Source organism: Trachypithecus francoisi, unplaced genomic scaffold (genome assembly GCF_009764315.1).
Source record: "Trachypithecus francoisi isolate TF-2019V2 unplaced genomic scaffold, Tfra_2.0 Lachesis_group16, whole genome shotgun sequence".
Lineage (NCBI taxonomy): Eukaryota > Metazoa > Chordata > Mammalia > Primates > Cercopithecidae > Trachypithecus > Trachypithecus francoisi.
Genome location: NW_022681461.1, coordinates 88,060,594 through 88,082,309, shown reverse-complemented (window position 1 = coordinate 88,082,309; position 21,716 = coordinate 88,060,594). Strand labels below are relative to the sequence as shown.

The 21,716-nt window shown below is 48.8% G+C and overlaps 1 protein-coding gene across 1 annotated transcript in view; it reads right to left on the bottom strand.

Moving 5' to 3' along the window:
* GABBR2 (gamma-aminobutyric acid type B receptor subunit 2) overlaps positions 1-21,716 on the bottom strand; it is a 420,233-nt gene that overhangs the window by 21,322 nt on the left and 377,195 nt on the right. Inside the window, exon 14 of the mRNA XM_033238002.1 lies at positions 3,129-3,239. Within this exon, the coding sequence (XP_033093893.1) occupies positions 3,129-3,239 (111 nt within the window). The remainder of the gene's footprint in view (positions 1-3,128; positions 3,240-21,716) is intronic.

Genomic DNA, 21,716 nt, shown 5'->3' with positions numbered 1-21,716 from the left:
AAGAGTGTCAGGAGGAAACACAAAGTAACTTGTTCTTAGGCCCTCAAATAGTAGATTGAGGGTTCATGGGTACAAATTACACTGAGGAAGATTTCTGCTGAGGATTAGGAAGAACTTTCTAGAAAGGCACTCCATCTGTGGGTTGAATGGTGGCCCTAAAAGATGGTCCATATCTTAATTCCTGAAAACCGTGAATGTGACCTTATTTGGAAAAAGGGTATTTGCAGATATAATGAAGGATCTCGAGATGAGATCATCCTGGATTATCTGGAAGGGCCCCAAATCCAATGACAAGTGTTCTTATAAGGGACACATAAATGAGACCATTGGGGAGAAGAAGAGAAGGCCACGTGGAGACGGAGGTAGAAACTAGAGTCATGCAGTCACAAGCCAAGGCATGCCTGGAACCATCAGGTGCCGGAAGAGGCAAGGAAGGATGCTCCCCTGCAGCCTTCAGAGGGAACACAACTGTCTGGCTTTTGGACCTCTGGCCTCCACAACTAGGAAAGAATATATTTCTGTTTGTTCTGTAAGCCACTGTTTTGTGGTAATTTGTTATGACAGCCAAAGGAAACTAACACATTATCCATGAATGGCACAGGCTCCTTTGAAGAGGATGAGCACTCCATCACTGGAGGTATAGAAGCAGTTAGTGAATGAATGCTTTGGGGGAAGCTCAGGGTGGGCTGGGGGTTGGGGCCAAAACATCTGACAGTGGGGTGGACCTAAAGGGCTGTGTGTGCTTCTCCCAGCCTTGAGATTCTGTGGCTCTAAAATAGAAAAGGAGTAGGGGGGTGGCAGTGGGATTTTAGTCATAAACCTTCAGGGCCAGGAGGCTGGGGACGGTTCCTTGCATATTCTAAATGGTAAAGCATTTACGCTATCAAATATAGCTTTTGTTGACATGAGCTGGCTGAAGCTGTTAGCTTCACGGGAAGACATATAGTCATCTCTCATCTCCAACCACTTTGGAAGTAGGTGGGAGAAGATAATGAATGATCAAAACATGACAAATAAGTCCAGTTTAAAGATGTCAATATGATTCACCATAATCTAATTTCACAGAATGAGTCTCAGAATCAAGGAACATCAAGGCTGGAAGGATCATGGAGAGTGTCTAGATTCACTCTCTTTATTCAACCAGGGCCAGGGGAAGTGTAGGTCATTGACACGAAATGCTTTCCCATGACAGGGAGCTTGTCCTTTTTAGGGGCTCCATGGCATCTATGGACAGTGTTCCCTGTTATAAGAATCCATCTTTACATGGAGATGGAGTCTGCCTTCCAGCAACTTTGCTTAGGGCTGACGGTTCTGCCCTCAGGTCTGTGCCACCCATTGCTGACAGCTCTTCCAAGCTTCTGGTGACTATGAATGTGTCCTTGTCCAAACCCGGGAACTTTGGCTAGTCCTCAAGTTCCTATTTCTATATTGGGTACCTCCTGTGGACACCCCCAGGGTCATTCCCTTGTGCTCAGATTGCAGCCCAGTGGTCCTGTTGCTTGCATGGGAGCTCAACAAACTTCTATGGAAAACCATAAAAGGGTGTCAACTGGTATGAAGTGGGGACCAATCTTTGCCTAGGGTCCTCGTACACGCCCTTCTGGCATGGCCTCTCAAAGGTCACAGGATCAATCACTAACACTTCTCTGATGCGGCAACAGGTAAGAATGCATTTGAAAAGCCGGGCGTGGTGGCTCAAGCCTGTAATCCCAGCACTTTGGGAGGCCGAGACGGGCGGATCACGAGGTCAGGAGATCGAGACCATCCTGGCTAACACGGTGAAACCCCGTCTCTACTAAAAACTACAAAAAACTAGCCGGGCGACGTGGCGGCGCCTGTAGTCCAGCTACCGGAGGCTGAGGCAGGAGAATGGCGTGAACCCGGGAGGCGGAGCTTGCAGTGAGCTGAGATCCGGCCACAGCACTCCAGCCTGGGTGACAGAGCGAGACTCCGTCTCAAAAAAAAAAAAAAAAAAAAAAAAGAATGCATTTGAGCAGCACGAGAGATTCCAGTTTATTTGACTTTTGGAGAAGGCTTCAGTTTTGGCCTCTAAGTGGGATCACACAGGGGTGAAGGGTGGCTTAACCTCCCTGTGGAAAGATCTGAGGAGGGTGCAGTGACCAGCTTCGTGTCACTGGAGGGCTTTAAGTGGAAGCATGGTTTATATAGGATATAGGAGAGAAGATTCAAGGATCAACCTGGGCTGAAATATGGTGGGGCTGACCTTTCAAGTTCTCCCTAATGTTGGCATATCACAGCGTGGCCTCGGTATGTGATCTTTGATTTTTTTTTTTTTTTTTTGAGATGGAATTTCGCTCTTGTTGCCCAGGCTGGAGTGCAATGGCCTGATCTCGGCTCACTGCAACCTCTGCTTCCTGGGTTCAAGTGATTCTCCTGCCTCAGCCTCCGGAGTAACTGGGATTACAGGCGCCCACAACCATACCCAGCTAATTTTGTATTTTTAGTAGAGATGGGGTTTCACCATGCTGGCCAGGCTGGTCTCGAACTCCTGACTTCAGGTGACCCACCCACCTCGGCCTCTCAAAGTGCTGGGATTGCAAGCATGAGCCATAGCCCTAGCATGATCTTTGATTTTAAAAGATGAGTCCAGTGGAAAGAGTGCTGGGTTTGGAGTTTGAAGGTTACTAGGTAGCTTTTGGCAAATCATTTAGCCTCTCCGAGGTTTACCCTCCTCATCTATTAAATGGGGATGATCCCGCCCACCTCCCATGAGCTTAAGAGAGGATCCGCTGAAATGCTGGAAATGAACATGCACTGGATGTCAGCAGACTGCTCTTCCTGGGAGCAGTGCAGTGACAGCTGTGAGGCACAGCCACAAGTTTTTGGGTTACTCTCTGGTTAAGATCTTGACTCTGCCACTTACCAGCTGGGTGACCTTGGGCAAGACACCAAGCCTCAGTGTCATCAGTGAAATAAGGATGTTATTTGTACCTATCTCATAGGGTTGCTGCAGGAACTGAGATAGCATGTGGCAGGCACTGAGTACACAGAGAGTAACTGCTTAGTCATGGAGGCTCTTTTTATTTTTACATTGATGGAGGCCCCTGGGAGACAGAGGCCCAACAGAGAAGTGTCCCCCCCAACTCCATCTCCTGCTCTGCACCTACCATGAGAAGTCCCTTGTAGGCATAGACGATGCCAAGCCAGATGGTCATGTGGGTGTTCTCACAGTGCTCCAGGAGAGGGCGGATGGAGATATCCCGTCCTGCTGGGTCAGGCTGTGCAAAGAGAAAACAGAGACTCCAGGGATGGCACAGGACACTCTTCCAGCAACAGGGTCCTTATCTGAGAGTCCTTTTCCCTCTTGTGAGCCATAGCCAATGCCACTGTTCAGTGGGCCATTTGGACCCCATCTCTGTTTTGCTAAGGTGTGGAGCCCAGGCCTCAACTAGCATTGACTGCCTTCCGTTTGTTGGTAGCAACTCAACTCTGCACTCCAGTTCTCTGCATAATTCATGCCTCTCCAATATGAGTTAGAGCTCCTGAGGGTAGGAACTGGGTCACTTCTGTGCCCCTAGGATCTAACACAAAACCTGGCCCAATGCAGGTACCTCTAATATTTGTTGAAAGACTGAGGGTGAGAATGAGGTATAAGGTTATGTCAGGAGGTCTTCAGGTATCTCTGGGGTTACCTCTGTGCAACTGGAGATATAGGATATACTGGCCTGGCCGAACCTGGGGCCTGCCAAACCCTTCTGAGGAGACCCTCTTGCCCACAGCCCCATTGCTGAAGCAGTAATGGCAGCCATGTTATGAACCACATGACTCATCCTTGGCCAGAGCTGACTGGACAAAGAACGGGCACCTGACCCCAGGCAGCCAATCCAGAGGCTTGTCAGATACCTATGAAATTTCCTCCTACAAAGTGCTCTGCCTAATGAGGGTTGATGGAGAGGATCCTTCCTGAGCACATTCTCTCTGGCAGGAACTTGAATTGGGAAACTCTGGGAGATAATTGGCCAGATGGTGGCAACAAGACAAAGACACCCAGGGAATGAAACAATATCTATGGTACATTAATTTTTTCTGAACCATTCGAGAGTAAATTGCAGATATCCTGACCCTTCACCCCTGAATATCCTAGCATGTATTTCCTAAGAACAAGGGATTCTCTTGCACAATCACATACACTCACTAAATTCAGAAAATTTAACACTGATACAGTATATTATCTAATATACTATCCATTTCCACATTTTGCCAATTGGCTTAATAATGTCCTTTAAAGCAACTGTGGTTTTTCCAATGCAGGATCCAATCCAGGATCATTATTGCACTTATGTGTCTTTGGTTTCCTTTAATCTCAAACAGTTCTTCAGACTACTTTGGTCTTTCCTGTCATTGTTTCTGAAAAATCTAGTTCAGTTATTTTGTAGAAGTCCCTCAATTTGGGTTAGCCCGAATGTTTTATATTCAGGTTTTATGCATTCTTGGCAGGAATCCTACATAAGTAAGAGTCACATCAGGGGGACGCGTTGGCACTTTGTGATGTTATCTGTGATCACTTGGTTGACATGACGTCTGTCAGATATCCATTTCAAAGGTACTATTTCCCCCTTTGTAATTAATAAATAATCTGTGGGAGCTACTTCGAGACTGTGTAAGTATCTTGTTCTCCCACAAACGTTCACTCGGTGGTTTCAGCAACCATTGATAATTCTTACCTGAGTCATTTATTACTTTGGTAGCTGCAAAATGGTGATTTTCTAATTCTACCATTCTATTTAAACACTTGGCATTCTCCTGCAAAGAAGAGCTTTCCTTTCCTCCCATTTATTTATGTATATCGGTTTGTTCCTTTTTTTTGAGACAGAGTCTCTGTCACCCAGACTGGAATGCAATGTCGTGATCTCCACTCACCGCAACCTCTGCTTCCTGGGTTCAAGCAATTCTTAAGCCTCAGCCTCCTGAGTAGCTGGGATTACAGGCGCCCGTTACCATGCCTGGCTAATTTTTGTATTTTTATTAGAGATGGGGTTTCCCAGGCTGTTCTTGAGCTGCCGACCTCAGGTGATCTGCCTGTCTTGGCCTCCCAAACTGCTGGGATTACAGGCGTAAGCCACTGTGCCTGGCCTAATACGCTCCTTTTTAATTCAATGTCTTATAATCCTTTGTTATCTTATTCATGTTGATGCTTAAATTTTTCCAGATTTGGCCAGTGGAAAACAACTTCATGCTACCTTCTATGTTTTTTTCCACATATCACCATAATTTTTTGAGCACTTTCTTACTTCTTGGCGTAATGATTCCAGTACTCCTTGAACTTTTCTTGCTCCCAGCCTTGCAATCAACCATTTCTCCAAGGAGTCCTTGTTCTTTTTAGTGGAGAATGTTGTTTAGAAACCAAGATGTAGGCACTTGATGGTCTCACTGTTCCTAAGTTGTCACTACTTCTAAGCTCTTTTTAAAATAAATGTATGTATGTATGTATGTGTATGTACCTACCTACCTACCTACCTGTCTGTCTGTCTAGATAAGATCCAACACTGCCGAGTTCTTGCTTGCCTTCCTCATTCCATATTTTCATCACTCTTCTCCCATAGTGGAATCCCTGCCTTCGAACAACATCAAAATATTTACTCATTTGTTCAGTCCTACATTGGACACTAAATAGTTGCAGAATTGATACATCCGTACAACTGTCAAGCACAAACTTACTAAGTTGAAGATTCCTTTGCCATCTGTTTGCCACTGAGAGTATATCACCAAATAACTGTGTTCAGGATGTTATACTCTGATGGAGCGGTGCTGTTGAGGCCCAGGGTAAAGCCACACTCCTGAGGGTAAGGCATGGGCATCCCCAGGATCCATCACTAGGAAGAAGGGTTACTTTGATGGGACCCAGGGGTAGAAGGCGGATCTTAGGTGTGGTTTGGAAACTATTTTTTTTTGGTCTTGCTCTCCAGGCATGGCCTTTGAAGCAGGCAGTGACCTGGGCTTCTGTGAGCTGGGGGAAAGATGGTGCTCCCACGTGGAAGCAGGAGGAGCTAGGAGGGGTGGGACCTGCAGGTTCAGGCCATTTTTTGACCAGATCATCCTGCTGTGTGTTCTCTCAGACTTGATTTGCCTTTTGCTGTCCCAAGCCACAGAAAGCCTTAGCTCAACCTCTTTGGGTCCATGTGTATTGAGTCCACACTTCGGCTGGAGTGCTAGAGGGGATAATGTGGTTTCCTGAAGGCTCTGCAGTGAGAAACACCCTGGGGGAGGTGATCTCCATAAACTAAAGTCAGAGTGGCCAGGGGTAGAGGTTTCCCCCCAACTGCTACCCACTTAGGATCCGGGCTGCATTTTATTAAGGGCAATGGGGATTTCCTGACATCCTTTCATTGTTTAATTAAGGTGACAGAACTGGCTTGGTCCCAAGGTCAACTGACTTAGTGGCAGAATCTGAGTTTCTCCAATGTGTGACAATCAAACCGACATCAGAATGCAGTAGCACGGACCCATTCCAGTTACGCATGAATGGCAAACCCATGAACAGTGACCATGTCTTTTCTTCTACAACGAACAGCAGTAATTTATGATGGAGTCTTACATTCTCGGTGTGGAGAAAATTAGTTGTGTCACACAGCATTGCTCAATGGGATGAAGTGCTCGTCACAGGAAACTGACAAGGCTTGTCTGGCTTACACACTGCAGTGGAGGGAGCCCCTCCCTCCTGCTCCTGGTGAGGTGGTGCACAGTGCTTGCACTGAGCCACAGCCTTCTCCTCCTGGACCTGCACTCACTGGGGCTCATCTCTCCCCTGGGGTTCCCCGGAATAATTCCAAGCTCTCTCTTTGCGTCTGCACACCTTCCACAGGAGGGAAGATCTATGGAGAGGGGACACACCACTGTGCCGTCCTCCACAAGGCCTCCTTGCCAGTCAACCTGCTGGAGTTTACCACTGCTCTACAGACTTATCACTCCTACAGGCTTAGAATGGAGCTCAGTACTCCAGGCGGTGCTGAGCAAGTCAGCCTGACCTCTTGTTCGGGATCTCCTTGGCTTTCTATGTGATCTTCCACCAGTGATTCATATGTTCCTTCAGGCTGACCAAGACCCATCAGGTAGTTTTCACAGAACTGCTGCTAGCCCAGTCTTTCCCCCTGTGCTGCTGGCATTCCAGTCTGGCTACCTTTGCCTTTCTCTTCGCTGCTCCCCTTCCCCCCAACCCCACCTTCACTGCTCTGACCTCTCTGAATCCTGAAATCTGAATTCTTATCTTTGGCCTTTCAGGTCCGCACCCATCTCAGTAACTTCAAGCACAGTCCTGGCAGGAGGGTAGCAAACACAATGGGCCCACTGAGAGTTCAGAGAAGTCAGTGGTCCTGGGGTGGCAGAGCTGCTCCCACACCCACCTTCCCCATACTCAGGCACTGATCCAGAAATAAACTGCAAAAATCTGGTCACTAATGTCCTTAGGCAGCCCCATCTCCCTGTCACAGGTCACAGGTCACAGTGGCAGGGGTTGGGGTAGTTTTGGGGGTGATGAGGTTCCTGTTCCCGTGAGGCTGGGGATGGGCATCTGGAAGAAAATCAAGCGACTCCCGTACTGAACCACAAAGCAGACTGTACAAGCTGTGCGTGTTGTCTAATCCATCCCGATTCTGCCTGGGCCTGGAGTTCGCAGTGGTCTGTGTGGTCACACATGGGGAAAGATGCACCTGAGCATGCAACCTGCAGGGCCAGGTGGGCTACCCACCCCCCAACCCCCAGTGCTTGTCATTGTTGTGCACCAAAGCACCACTAGAGGGCACCAAAGAGCCATGTGAAGGGTCCAGCCTGGTGGTGGTGGATTACCCTCTGCTGGGGACACAGAACTACCCTAGCGCGGTGGGGCTGGAAACGGTGGAGCCGTCAGCAGCATCTTGGGCTCCTCTGGAAGGCACCCACTGGCCTTACACGAGGCCAGATTTCCAAGCACCATGGAGGACTCCCCCACTTTTGGAGCAGCTGTTGGGGGCTTCTGGGGAAGGACTCAGGCTATACTTGGGCACTGCTCTCGGTCTGTTCCCAGTGTAGACTGTCCATGCAGGCCAGGGCCAGCGAGCACAGGGTGCTGATCCTGCAGACATCAGGGGCGGGGCCTAAGCCCAGGCTTTGGCCTCTCCTCTGCAGGACAGCATTTGCACTGCCCTAAGAACGTTTTTCTTGCTCTGGATAACTGGCCTGCAAACATTTTCAACTGTTTTTTTTTTTTTTTTTTTTTGAGACGGAGTCTCACTCTTGTTCCCAAAGCTGGAGTGCAATGGTGCGATCTCGGCCCACTGTAACCTCCACCTCCTGGGTTCAAGCGATTCTCCTGCCTCAGCCTCGCAAATAGCTGGGATTACAGGCGTGCACCACCATGCCCAACTAATTTTTATATTTTTAGTAGAGATTGGGTCTCTCCATGTTGGTCAGACTGGTCTCGAACTCCTGACCCCAGATGATCCGCCCGCCTCAGCCTCCCAAAGTGCTGGGATTATGGGCGTAAGCCACTGTGCCTGGCTGCTTTTTTTCTTTATTTTTCTTTCTTACTTGTTGCTGTCTTTGGCAATTGCCTAAGAAATCATTCATTCATTCATTCGTTCATTCAGTGAATAACTGTTAAACACTACCATTTGCCAGATACTGTTCTGGGCATGGGGCATGCAGCTACAACCTGGATAGACAAGAGCCCTGTCCTCACGGCTCTCCCATTCCAGTAAGACCAGGACAGTTCTCATGAGAGGCACCCTCAGAGAGAGGGGGCTGACTTCACCTGATAATATCAGCCATAAGGACACCAAGAGCTGCCTTCTCATGAGTAACAATAATGTGCTCATTGCTGGGTTGGGAACTCTACACCTGTCATCTTGTTTAAGTCATAAAAATCCAACAAGGTGTTATACTTATTTCACAGATGAAGAAACAGAGGCACAGAGAGATGAAGTAACTTGCCCAAGATCTCCAGCTAGTAAGTCTCGGGGCTGAGATTCAACCTAGGGGTGTGTGACTCTCAGAGCAGCACTCCTTCCTCCTTCACCATGAGCCTTCCCTAATGTGCCCTCCTCTCACACGCATCATTGTGTCAAATCGGAGGAGACAGTGGGTGTAACCAGTTCTACAAACTGCTAAGTGCTTATTTGAGGGAGGAAGAACTTCATCGTTAAACATTCAATAGTGGCTTCCCCTGAAGCCCCCAGAGCTTTAGGGTGAACGCTGTGCTTTGGTGCTGTGAGCTGAACTCAGGCTGATAAAATGCTCTTTCCTGCCTGGCAGGGCACCGTGTCCAGCAGTGAGGTCACACCGGTTTGAGACGGCCAGAAGATGGAAGTGCTCACACCTGACTTCTGGTCAGGCTGCTGCTCAGCAGGAGGCACGAAGAAGCTGCCTGGGAAAGCCTCTCCCATCTGTGCGGCAAAAGGAGAGCAGCTGGCCCGAGAGTCCCTCTGCATAATGCAATTACTCACAATGTAGGTCAGTGCCCCCTGCAAATATCCCGCTCTGTCCGGCTGCACAAACTGACAGGCAGGGAGTTGGAGCATGAGTGGAGGTGTTGAGGCCAGAAAGGTCAAAAGGCTTGGTCCTGCTACAGACTTGCTGGGTGATCTTGGGCTAATCCCTGCCCTTTTCTAGACCTCAGTTTCCCATTTGTGAAGGGAGACCATGGGTTAATTTACAGTGTAGTTAATGGGAGTCTGAGTCATTGGGGGATGACTCTATCTGTCCTACATTTCATGACTGTATTTGTCCTACATTCATTCCTTTGAAATCGACTCCATGAGGATTTGTCACATGCCTGCTGTGTGTCATGCACCATGTTGGTGCGGGGGTACAGGGTGAATGAGACCGACATGGTGCTTGCCTTCTTGGAGGGTACATTCCAGTGGAATGGGGGCTGTTCATCACAGGCATTCAACAAACCACACAGTACACCTGTGAATACAAGCGATGATAAATATTCCTAAAGGAAACCACGGGTCCTTGGAGGGGTGCTAATGGGGGAAGTCGTTTCAGATCAGGTAGCCTGGGATGGCTACTCTGCAGTGGTGACATTTAGTCTGAGACCTGGCAGATGAGAAATGCCAGCCATGTGAAAAGCTAGGGGAAGAACACACATGGTAGAGGGCATGGCAAGGGAAAAGAACCTGAAATGCAAAGACATCAGTATATTTTAGGAACCCTCATGTGGCGAGAAGTGTGATAAGTGAGAGGACAGCGTGGCTTCTCACTCGATAACGTGAGCACGAACAGCCTGGGGAGCTTGTTAAAATGCAGATTCAGGTGCGCAGTCCCGGGTGGGGCCTGGGATGCTGCATTTCTAAGAAGTTCCAGGTGAGGAGCTGATCCAGGGGTCACCCTTTGGGCAGCAAGGCCTTAAAGGATTTTAAACAATAGGGTAACATTTGGTTCTCAACTTAGAAGCAGTCTGGTTAAGAATGCAGATTCTCTTTGTCACCTGCACACCTCTGACACAGATAGAGTGATGACTTAGCACAAGGCCAGACTTGACAGGGCTCCTCTGTATGTTTCTGACCCTGGACCAGACCTTGACAATCACGTCTTCTCTGCGTCCTGTGCTGGGCTGGCCAGGGCGGTCAGGGCCGGGCGGGGAGACAGCCCGGGCAGGGAGGGTGTAGTCCAGTGGGTGCACATGAAGAGGGCCACGCAATTTGCCTCTCATCACGGGGATCTCAGCTGGGGTCGACTGGACCTTTTATTCCTGCCGCCGCTGTGGCTGGAACGGGTTCCTAGGCCTGGCCCGGCCAGTGCTCCTTTGAGGGAGGGGGTGCTTTCCATCTTCTGACCAGCTCCCAGAAGCTGGCATGTAGAACTTTCTCCCTGGACTATCCCTGCCCCTTTTCTTTTTGTAAACATTTCCAATGTTGATTTTTTAAGTATGTGGAAAAATTGGCATTTTTTTTTTTTTTTGAGATGGCGTCTCACTCTGTGGCTGAGGCTGGAGTGCAGTGGCCGGATCTCAGCTCACTGCAAGCTCCGCCTCCTGGGTTCACGCCATTCTCCTGCCTCAGCCTCCCGAGTAGCTAGGACTACAGGCGCCCGCTGCCACGACCGGCTAATTTTTTGCATTTTTAGTAGAGACGGGATTTCACCATGTTAGCCAGGATGGTCTCGATCTCCTGACCTCGTGATCCACTCGCTTCGGCCTCCCAAAGTGCTGGAATTACAGGCGTAAGCCACTGTGCCCAGCCTAAAATTGGTAGGTTTTTCTGCTGGGGGTGAGTGTAGGTGTGCATGTAAATGTGAGTTTGTGTGAGTGTGTGTGTTGGGGGTGTGTGTGTGTGTTGGGTATGTGTGGGGTGTGGGGTGTGTATGTGTGTGTGTGTGTGCGTGTTAGGGGGTATGTTTGGCCTTTCCAGGCTACATTTCAGAGTCTTGAGATGGTTTTCCTTTCCTGGGAAGGCAGGTGAGTCAACATGACCTGTTTTGGGGGACATGGGGGATGCCAACAAGGATGCCTAGGCAGGGAGGGGAAAGGAGCAGGGCTCAGATCCCAAGTCCACCTCTTGCCAGCTGTGTGACTTTGCACATGTCTCCCAGACTCTCCGAGCCATAACCTCCTCATCTACAACCTCCCAGGGCTGGCAAGATGATCAAAGGAGGTGCGGTGTGACTCGCAGGCTGGAGAGACGGGAAAGCCTGCTCCCGATGTGGAAAGCATCGTTACTATCTCCTGCTGCAGAGAGCCACAGAGTGCTAGAGCTGGGAGGAACCTTCCAGATCCCTCAGGGGCTGGACTGCTTATCTCCACAGCAGCAGCCTCGCACCTCTGAGGCAGCAAAGCTAGAAGCTGTCATTTCAAGGTAAGATTTTTTTTTTTGTAGAATGTTATCATTACAAGTTTGGGTGTTTTCTTTTTTTTTTTTTTCAATATCAGAGATCTGGAAGGGACGTGTAAGATCACTCACCAGGGTTTCTCAATATGGGCACTTCCAGCCACTTTTCTTTGGGGAGGCAGAGGGGGATTCTTTGCTGTGAGGGACTATTCTGTGCTGGGCAGGGTGCACAGAACCCCTGGACCCTGGGTACTAAAGGCCATGAATGTCCTCTAGTCACTGTGACAGCCCTGATCTCCCTCCTCTCTCCCCATTTCCAAACACGAAGGGGCTTCTGAACTGATCCAGTTTCTCTTCTTATAGATGGAGAAATGCAGGCCCAGAACAGAACCTGGAACTAGCAGCTGTTTTGGCAGCCGGATGAGATGTCCCCAGGGAGAGCCATGCCTCTTGTGGAAAGTGCCTGCTCCTCACCTTCAGGAAGTTCTTCTAAAATTCAGGAACTGCTTGACGGGTAAGGGGCATCTGAGACCCAGGAACAGGACCTGGAGCCTACAGGAAAGGCCTGGGAAAGGGCAGGAGTCTGCAGCAGGCTCAGGACCTCCCCAGGACTCGGCCCTGGGGGTCTAAGACAATCCTTCCTGGATCTCAACACCCAGGAGGTCCTAGCTGATGTGGGACAAGAAACTATTCACATGGTCACCCGATTTTTGTCAAAGCCACATTATTGAGTGGACAGTTCTGCTTCCTGACCTCAGGCAAGCAAATCCCTTCCCCTCAGAGGTCCCCTCCATGCCCACATTCAGTGATTCCATGGTAGCAACACCAGACAGGAGCAGACAGCTCCAGGCCTGGCTGCTGGGCTCTTGCCTGTACCCCACCCTCAGCAGGATGGGGCAGCCTGGACCCCTTGTGCCCCAACCTGGCAGAAATCAGCAGGATGGTGTTGCCTGGGGGTACACGTGGGTGCAACCAGTGGCTGAACCGCCTCTGTCCTGAGAGTGGAGCCCTGCTTTCTTCCTGTGGTCCAGGGACAAGCCTGACCTGCTAGCAGCAGGCAGAGCCAAGGTGGGGGGTGGGGGCCACCGAGGACCCTGACCCAGCAGGCAGACAATGGGGAGAATGATGACAGGAGACAGAGAAAGACAAAAGGAGCTGAAGAGGAGCCTGGTCCCTCAGACACAGTATGGTACAGTAAGATCCTGAGAGCTGTCAATTAAACCTGGAGAAGTTGTGTGGCTTATACCTAGTAATAAATGACTGGGAGAGAAAAGCACCTCGCCCTTACTTGCTTCCTCGATCACCTTCTCTCTCGTGTGCTTTTGCCTCCTTCCCCTGCCCAGGGCCGTAGCCCAGCACTGGCCTGAAACTCCTCCTTCCCTGCTTTCTGCTTCTCAGCCTCTTGGTTCCCTCTTTCTTCCCCTTCAGCGAGCTTCTTGAAAAAGGAGACTACACTCTCATCCATCATCTTCCCCTCCCACCGCTCTCCAGCCTAGTTCTGCTGAATTGCTCCCCCATCATTTCCAGGGAACTCCTGGTGGCCAGATGCAGGAGACCCTATTTGGTCCTCTGCTTCCAGGCCCTCCAGGCTGGCCCTCTACCCGCTCCCTGCCTCCAGCCACCAGGGGCATCCTCTACTCCTGCCTAGCCTCTCCCAGTCTGAACTCATCACCTTCTCCCTTAAACCTACTATTCCTCCAGGTTGGCTAGCTCAGAAAGCAGCCCACTGTCTGCCCAGGTAAGACCAGAACCTGGTGTCTCTCCAGCCCTTCTCATTCTTTGATGCCCACCCCGGCTCCAACATCCAATCGCTTGTCACATACAGGTGAGTGCACCTGTGTGAAGTTCTCTCCCCTCTGCCCTCCCTCCTGCCCCAGGCTCTTGCTTTCGGTCAGGACCTGGTCTCCTCTCTTGTCTCTCCCCATCCCATTCCTCCTCTATGTTGCCTCCAAGTAATTATCCGCACTGTGCTAATCCCATGCTCCAAGACCTTCAGTGACTCCCCAGACTGCAGTAAAGACGTCCAGGCCCCACGATCCCAGACCCCCAATGCTGTGATCTGACCCTCCATACCTGTCCAGACTTGTCCCCATTCCCCAGTCTCAGCCATGACTCAGTCCATCATCTCTCCTCCTGGTGCCCTTATTGTGGGGTTTCCTTGCCCTGGGATACCCTTCTTCATAGCACGGTGAAGTGTGCATCCATTCTTCCAGGCCTCTGGGGCTCCTCCACATCCACTGTCCCAAACATCTGCCTTCCTGTCTTTTTCAGGAGGACTTACCCTGTGTTGGAGGTATCTGTGTTGGATTCTTTCCGGTTTCGCTGTCACTCCCACCCCTGTCATCTGTACCTCCTCTGATCCCCTCACATTCACTAACTGTTCACCGTGGGCCAGATTCTCTGCTAAGTGTGCTATACACAGTCTCATTTCACCCACTCAATCACCGCAGGCATGAGCGCTAGCACCACCCCATTAGGGGACATTAAACGAGGCTCCATAAGGCTGAGTGACCCACTCCAGGTTACACAGGAGTGAAGGAGAGCGGAGCTGTGACTTGAACCTAGGTCCGCCTAACACCTCTTCAAACCTTTAAACCACAAATCTAGATCTTCCAACAGTGTGCCCTGGTCATGTGGCAGGACTGGGTAGAAGGGCCCCAAGATAGTGCTCTCCTCCGCCTTGGGGCACATGGGTGGGCCAGACACCACCAGCCACGAGCAGGCTCTGTGGTCACCAGGGTGCTGTGCGAATATTGGGTGCTGTGATGTGAAAGAGGATGAGAAGCCCTGCCCTAAATTAGACTTGATTGTGGCCCTGAGCCAGCAAGGGCAGCCCTGTTCCCCATACTTCCTGCCTGGCCTAGGAGTGCCTGCTCAAGTGCCCCACCCAGCTGCATCTTACCCCAGGCCAGACTCCTCTGGCCAAGGATCCTCTTTTTGGGGGAGAAGGTGGTAACTGGCCTTGGGCTTGGGGTCAGATCTGTGGCCCCCAAAGTGAGTAGAGCTCCCAGAGGGCCCTGCCCAAGCTGTCCAGCTCCAATCCTGGTGTGGCCATGCAGAGGCCATGTCTTTTATCACCTTCTCACAGGGCTCTGCTGAGAACTCAGTGCACAACCTGGTTGGCTGTTCGTCATGACTCCCTGCTGTCAAGTCCAAGCCCAGCTGGGCGTGAATGGAGAGGTGACAGAACTAGAGTGTGAAGATCCTCTAAATCAGGACTCTGTAGCATGTGGGATCCTGGACAGAACTATTTTACTCTACTAGAGCTGAGTGTGTGCATTCAATGTCAAGGTTTTCAGTTTCATTAGATCTGCCCAACCACCCTAGGAGGTTAGTAGGGCCATCAGCCTCACTCCCATTTTGCATGGGAGGATACTGATCCCAGGAGCAGGCTGGAACTTACCCAAGGTCACATATCAAGAATTCAGGGCAAGTGAAACTCAAGCATCTTAACTCCAGGCTCAGGGCCCTGTCTGTTGTTCATGCTCCTCCCTGGGACTCTGGCTGATTCTGGGACTCCCAGCTCACACGGAGAAAGGCAGGCTGCTGCCTGGATGAACTTCAAGTGTTCCTTCTCCTGTTCCCTGCTACATCTTAGATTTTACAGTGTGTCCTTGGCTAAAGGCAGCCTGGGCACACTACAGCGCCCTGTTGTAACGGACGGCCATGGGTCTTGCACTTGAACCAGGGTCTGGCTCCAGGACTGTGACATGCTCACCCTGAGCCCCAGGTTCTCCTCTGAGAAATGCTGGGGTCACCTGCTTTGAGGGCTGTTCTTAGTATGAAGCAAGAGCACAGTAAGACAAAAGACTACAGAGCTGACACACACACACACACACACACACACACACACACGCACACCCCACAGTGGTGCATTCCAGAACAATACACTCATTTCGTTTTCCTGTTGTCATTCAGAGAGGCAAGCGTACTGGAGCCACAAAAGTGCAATGTTGCAAAGACTCTTCCAAAATAGGTTGCTGTAATGGCTGCTGTGGCCATGCTGGTGGTGTGTGGGGATCTCTGGGTAGCAGCAGGCCATGGGAGAGTGTGCATCCCCCCTTCTGTGCTCTGCAGTGGAGCTCATTTTTCTGGGCCAGGTTCTTGCCTGCCTGCAATCCTACTCTGATGACGGAGTTACCAGTGATGCTCAGGATGCTCCAATTTCATTCTAACTATAAACCTGTACTCAACTCATCTCTCATATACCCTTTGGTAACAAATATATAGAAATGAACCTGTGAACTTTATACACACACACACATACACACACACTCACACACATACACACACACACTCACACACACATAAGTCTTCTGAGGTCACATTATTCTAGTTTATAGGGTCACACAACTTTTGGGCTTGAAGAGACTCAAGTGTCTTCTCTCATGTCTCTTTGTTAGGGTATAGTCTCTGCCAAGGGCCTACTGTCCAGCCTCTTTGCATACCTCTGGTGATGAGACACTCACTAACTCCTAAGGAAGCCCAGTTCATTTATGGTTAGATTGGACTTAAACGTGAACATTCTTCCTTATTTTGAGCTGAAATCCATACTTCAGGGACCTTTGCCTCTGTCCTCTGGGGCTCCTCCCTTGGCTCTAGGACAGCAATTCTTTTTTTTTTTTTTTTATAGAGTCTCGCTCTGTCACCCAGGCTGGAGTGCAGTGGTGTCATCTCGGCTCACTGCAACGTCTGCCTCCTGGGTTTCAGCAATTCTCCTGCCTCAGCCTCCTGAGTAGCTGGGATTACAGGTGCATGCCACAATACCTGGCTGATTTTTATATTTTTAGTAGAGATGGGGTTTCCCCATGTTGGTCAGGCTGGTCTTGAACTCCTGACCTCAGGTGATCCACCCACCTCGGTCTCCCAAAGTGCTGGGATTACAGGTGTGAGCCACTGCGCCCGGCCTAGGACAGCAATTTTGAGGTTAAAGACAGCAGTTGTGCCCTCTGAGCCAACTATAGGTTTCCAAGGGGATCTGAGTAGGGCAAGACAGTTATCCCCTTCCCATGCATAGTACCCTGTTCACCTGGGGCTGTTCCTGAACTTGCCTTAGTTATCTGGCAGCCAAACCATAGCATGGAGCTCAGCAGACTACACGGTTAATGCTCATGTTTATGGAATTTGGGGGCTTGAAATAGTCACACACACATGCACGTGATGTTCTCACACACATACACGTACATGCACAAGCACAAACACACACCTCTTTGGTGTTCTTCAAAGATCTAAGGGCCCATGCATCCTGTGATTCAGAAGTGCCAATATTTTCCTCTGCTGCCCGGGAGAAATATGCTCATGACCACCTTGTCATATCCCTCATGACCTTTTAGGATACGCAGCCTAGTGCGAAATTCCAAAAATAGGCTACCAAAGGCTACTGATAGCGACCTTAATGATCTCACGACAAGTAATTGGGAAGAGCCAAATGAGAGAAGAGAGTGGGCAATCCAGAGGAAAGATGGAGCCAGGGGAATAAGAATAGGAATGTAGATTTAAGGAAAGTTGAAGTTGTACATTTTTTTCTGTGAACCAAAGAAGGTGACGTAGCTTTGGCACAGCAAAGCAGTGAGCATATAACTGCCTCTAACTACAACTTAGCATTTGTCCCATATATAATCTCATGTGTTCCTGTAACAATCCCATGCAAGGTAGGACAGGAAGTATTAGCCCTAATTTACGGAGGAGGAACCTGAGGCTCAGGGAGGCTCAAGGAACTGACCAAAGAAAAGGTAGAGTGGTAGAAGCTGATGCCTACCAACATCCCATCTGCTCATGCATATTCTCAGCCTTTTTATAATTAGATGGTGGGGGTGGGAGATCATGTGACTAAGTCTGGCCAATGGGCTGTGGGTGGAAGTGACATTTGACTCTTGTGGGCTGAAGCACTGAAGACCTGTTACAAGATTGGCCTGCTGCCTTGTGTTGTGGTCCAGACCAGAGTTGCCTCATGGAAGATGGCTGCCCCGGAGAACCACCTGGCTTCACAGCTGGTCTTTGTGTGAGCGAGAAATAAACCCTTGTTGCATGGAGCTACTGAGATTTAGAGGTTCCTTATTGGGCCTGGCCAATACAAAAGGGCAATTACATTTTTTTTATGTCAGCACGAGTCAGGCACTTTGCTAAGCACTTTGTGTATGTCACCTCATTCAATTTTTGAAACTATTTTGTGAGAAAAGTATTATTTCCTCTTTGTACTATATGGGGAAGCTGAGGCACAGAGCAGCAAAGCCTACTTGCTCAGGGTCATAGAACTACAAAGGTGTGGGCCGGGCCCTGAATCTGGGTCTGTGTGATTGAAAAGCCTTGATAAGCTCTGGGGATTTGCAGAAACAGATGGCTATTGTGTTTCAACACCCTGTTGGGCTAAATGCTTCTTTTGAAGATGGAAGACTGTGCAGATTGCTTTCTCATTCAGATTTTATGCCTGAGTAAAATCCTTGTGCTATGATTTATTATAGCAACACTGATTTTCCAATTTTAAGACAACAATGCAGCTTGAAATAAAATGGAAAGAAAACAGGGAAACATTTGAAACCTGTGGTTTAGATCATCATTATGTCTTGCGGGAACTTTTTGGGGGCCTCCTCGTTTTCTCCTCTGCCTGCAGTCTCCCCTTACCCTCTCGACTGCTGGTGTCACTTTCTAAAACAGAACCTAAGCCTGCCCCCACCTGCTCAAAACCCATAGCGGCTCCTTGGCCCTTCCAGCAGCACTTCCTGAATTCAACTTCTTAGAATAGGTAAGTATAAATATGCTACATATTTTAATTTTATGCTAAAATTTTAAATTGGCCATTTCTAAAACTTCTTTGGCTAATGGTCTCATGCCAAACAAGTTTTGGAAGTGCTAATTTAAACATTAACAATTAAAATTAAATTTATTAACTAAAAAATATAAGGCTGGGCGCGGTAGCTGATGCCTGTAATCCCAGCACTTTGGGAGGCCGAGATGGGCAGATCACTTGAGGTCAGGAGTTTGAGACCAGCCTGGTCAACATGGTGAAACCTCGTCTCTACTAAAAGTACAAACATTAGCCAGATCTGGTGTGCACCTGTAATTCCAGCTACTTGGGAGGCTGAGGCATGAGAATTGCTTGAACCCAGCAGGTGGAAGTTGCAGTGAGTCAAGATCGCGCCACTACACTCCAGCCTGGGTGACAGAGTGAGACTGTCTCAAAATTAAACAAATAAATAAATAAATAATAAAACTGCAGAACTTTCCAGAACCTTTAACACACTAAAAGTATATTACACATTTCCAAGAGGCAGATACATAGTTTTGAGGATTTCTTAAACTTCAGACCCTATGATCTTCCATTCCCTTTTATTTTGGGACAGCTAATGGGATCAGTATTCTAAACCATATACTTTGGGTGGATATTGGCTTTTAGGATAAAGTCCGTACTTCTCAAGGTCACATTTAAGGCCTCCCAGGACCTGGTCCAAGGCCACCCTCTAGCCTCATCTCACAAACCCCTGTCTCCATCTGCCCCAGGGTTCAATTCCCCTGCTTCCTCCCCCTAGACTTCTTACTGTCTAGCATCTCACTCCGTGCTGGAGTATGGGGCTCTTTGAGCTGCGACGTGGAGAGAAGACAAGGATTGAGGAACAATGTCAGAAACTTAACAATACAGAGCCTCTATTTGGGAGAATGTTAAAAACACTCTATTAGTGACGTGGCTGATTTGAAAATGGGAAATGATGATTGCGCGACTAATTGAAAGCCATGTGTTTACCGAGGCTCAAAGAATCCCTTTTAGAAATGGGAACTGGGCCCGCATATGCCAATGAACAAGGCAAAATGGGTGCACGTTGCAAACAAAAAGTACCAAGAAATGCTGGGCAGAACCAAAGATATCAATGTAATTAATAAAGTAATTAACATGCACAGGAAGTGCAAAAGCTGCCAGGAGGCTGATAAGAGAGGGTTATTAAAAAAGAATGAGCAGTGTAGCAGGGAAGTGAAATTAAGTTTTGCATTTTTTCTTTATCATGGACCCCCAAAATACTCTATAAGTAATAAATAGGTCTTGACTTACTGCAGACATACCAATGAGGCTGGGGCCAGAATTACCTGGTGACCCTCTCCCTGGACAATAAACACATCAATTCATCAGTCAGTCAGTCACTGAGAATGTGGGGAAGTCCAATCGACTAGGAGATAGGGGGTATGGTGGGTGGCAAGGTGGTTAAAGGTGCCAGCTTTGGAGCCAGGCTGCCTGAGCTCTAATCTCAATTCTGTCACTTACAAATGATGTGACCTTGTGGCCACCATGTAACCTTATCATTACCATCTGTAAAATGGGGCTAGACATAGCATCTCTCTCATGGGATTGAGGATTAAATGGCCCAATACGTATAAAGCCCCTAGACCAGCGAGTGCCTGGCCCGAGTGAAATGCCCCTGTGGCAGCCCGCCCAGGCAGCAGCTCCCTGATGACACATGCACTCAGAAGAGGTTTCAAAGATTCACCAAAGAAGGGCAGAGCAAACTGGTGTCTCCTCAGGTCATTTCTGCCGTGGACAGTCACCAGGATGTTTGTAGGAATGGTTTAAACTGGTAGCTTATCCTTAGACCTATCTGACCCTGGAAGTCCAGGTAAATCTATGCCTTGGTTTCCCCATCAGGAAAATGAGAGATTTGTTTAGATTTCTTGGGTCATTTCCAGCTCTGAAATTCTATGACTCAACACCTAGTCACATAGGCAATCGTTAATCATGGAAGAAGCAAAACCAGCCCTGCCTGGGAGCTCCTTCTCCTCCTCTGCTGCCTTCAAGCTCTATTCTAGGCATCAGGGTCCTCTTGGACCCTTGGGCTGGAAGCTACAGAGTCATTGGACTACTGTGCCTATACATGTCCCCAGCCACGTTCACCCACCCTGAGCCCTGTGGCTTGCCTCTGAGGCATCTCACCAATGGGGTATCTTGGCCCTGCCCTTCAGGGCTCACTCTCTCTTGCCCCCTCACTGTACCACCTCCTGAGCTTGTCTCTCTCTCACAGTGGTCTGTCTCTCCCACTCTCATTTTTTTTTCTTTTTCTCATACAGAAAAGCTGAACAGTGCAACAAACCCTTATGTATTCTCCTCCAGGAATCAATGATGGCTAACATTTTGCCATATCTGCTCCTCTCTCCCTTCCCTCCCCCATCTCTCCTCTCCTTTCCTCTCCTCTCCTTTTCTTCTCTTCTCTCTCTCTCTCTCTCACACACACACACACACACACACACACACACACACATGCACACTTTTCCCCATAAACCGTTTGAAAGTCAATTGCAGACTCCATGACACTTCAGCATGAAGGTACATAACCACGATATTATCATATCTATTAAAATTAAAAATTTCATAATATTATCTGACAACTAGAGTAGGCATTATCAAGAGCTCATCACATTCTCCACTGCTGAGTTTCCTATATGGCTCTCCAGTGCCTCCAGGTTAAAGTTCAAGCTCCCTCCAGCCCTGCATCTACTTTCGATGCGTAAGCTGCCAGATCCAACCAATTCTTGAATTCTTCTCCAGATACACCCTACATTTTCCTGCTCAAGGGGTTTCATCTACCTGGAATATCGACTCCTTGAGGTTTTATCCATCTTTTGAAGACCTGGCAAAAATTCTATGTTGTCCAATAAACCTTCTAAAGTCACTCTAGTTGAAATGCATCTTTCTTTTCATATCTCTGTAACATCTCAGAAGCAAATGTAATGACATATTTCATACACAGAGGAGGGCAGGGACAAAAGAATCACAGAAATGGAACTGATCCCTGATCAAACTGTGCCTGAAGCCCACTTTACTGCTGGACCTTTTCAAGATGTTAATATATTCCCTCTATTGTTTATGCCAGTTTGAGTTACTTGCAACCAACAACATCTAACAGGTACTACAGGTATTGGACCTGACAATCATTTCGCCTTCTAAAGCTGTGAAGCCACGGAAGAAAAATA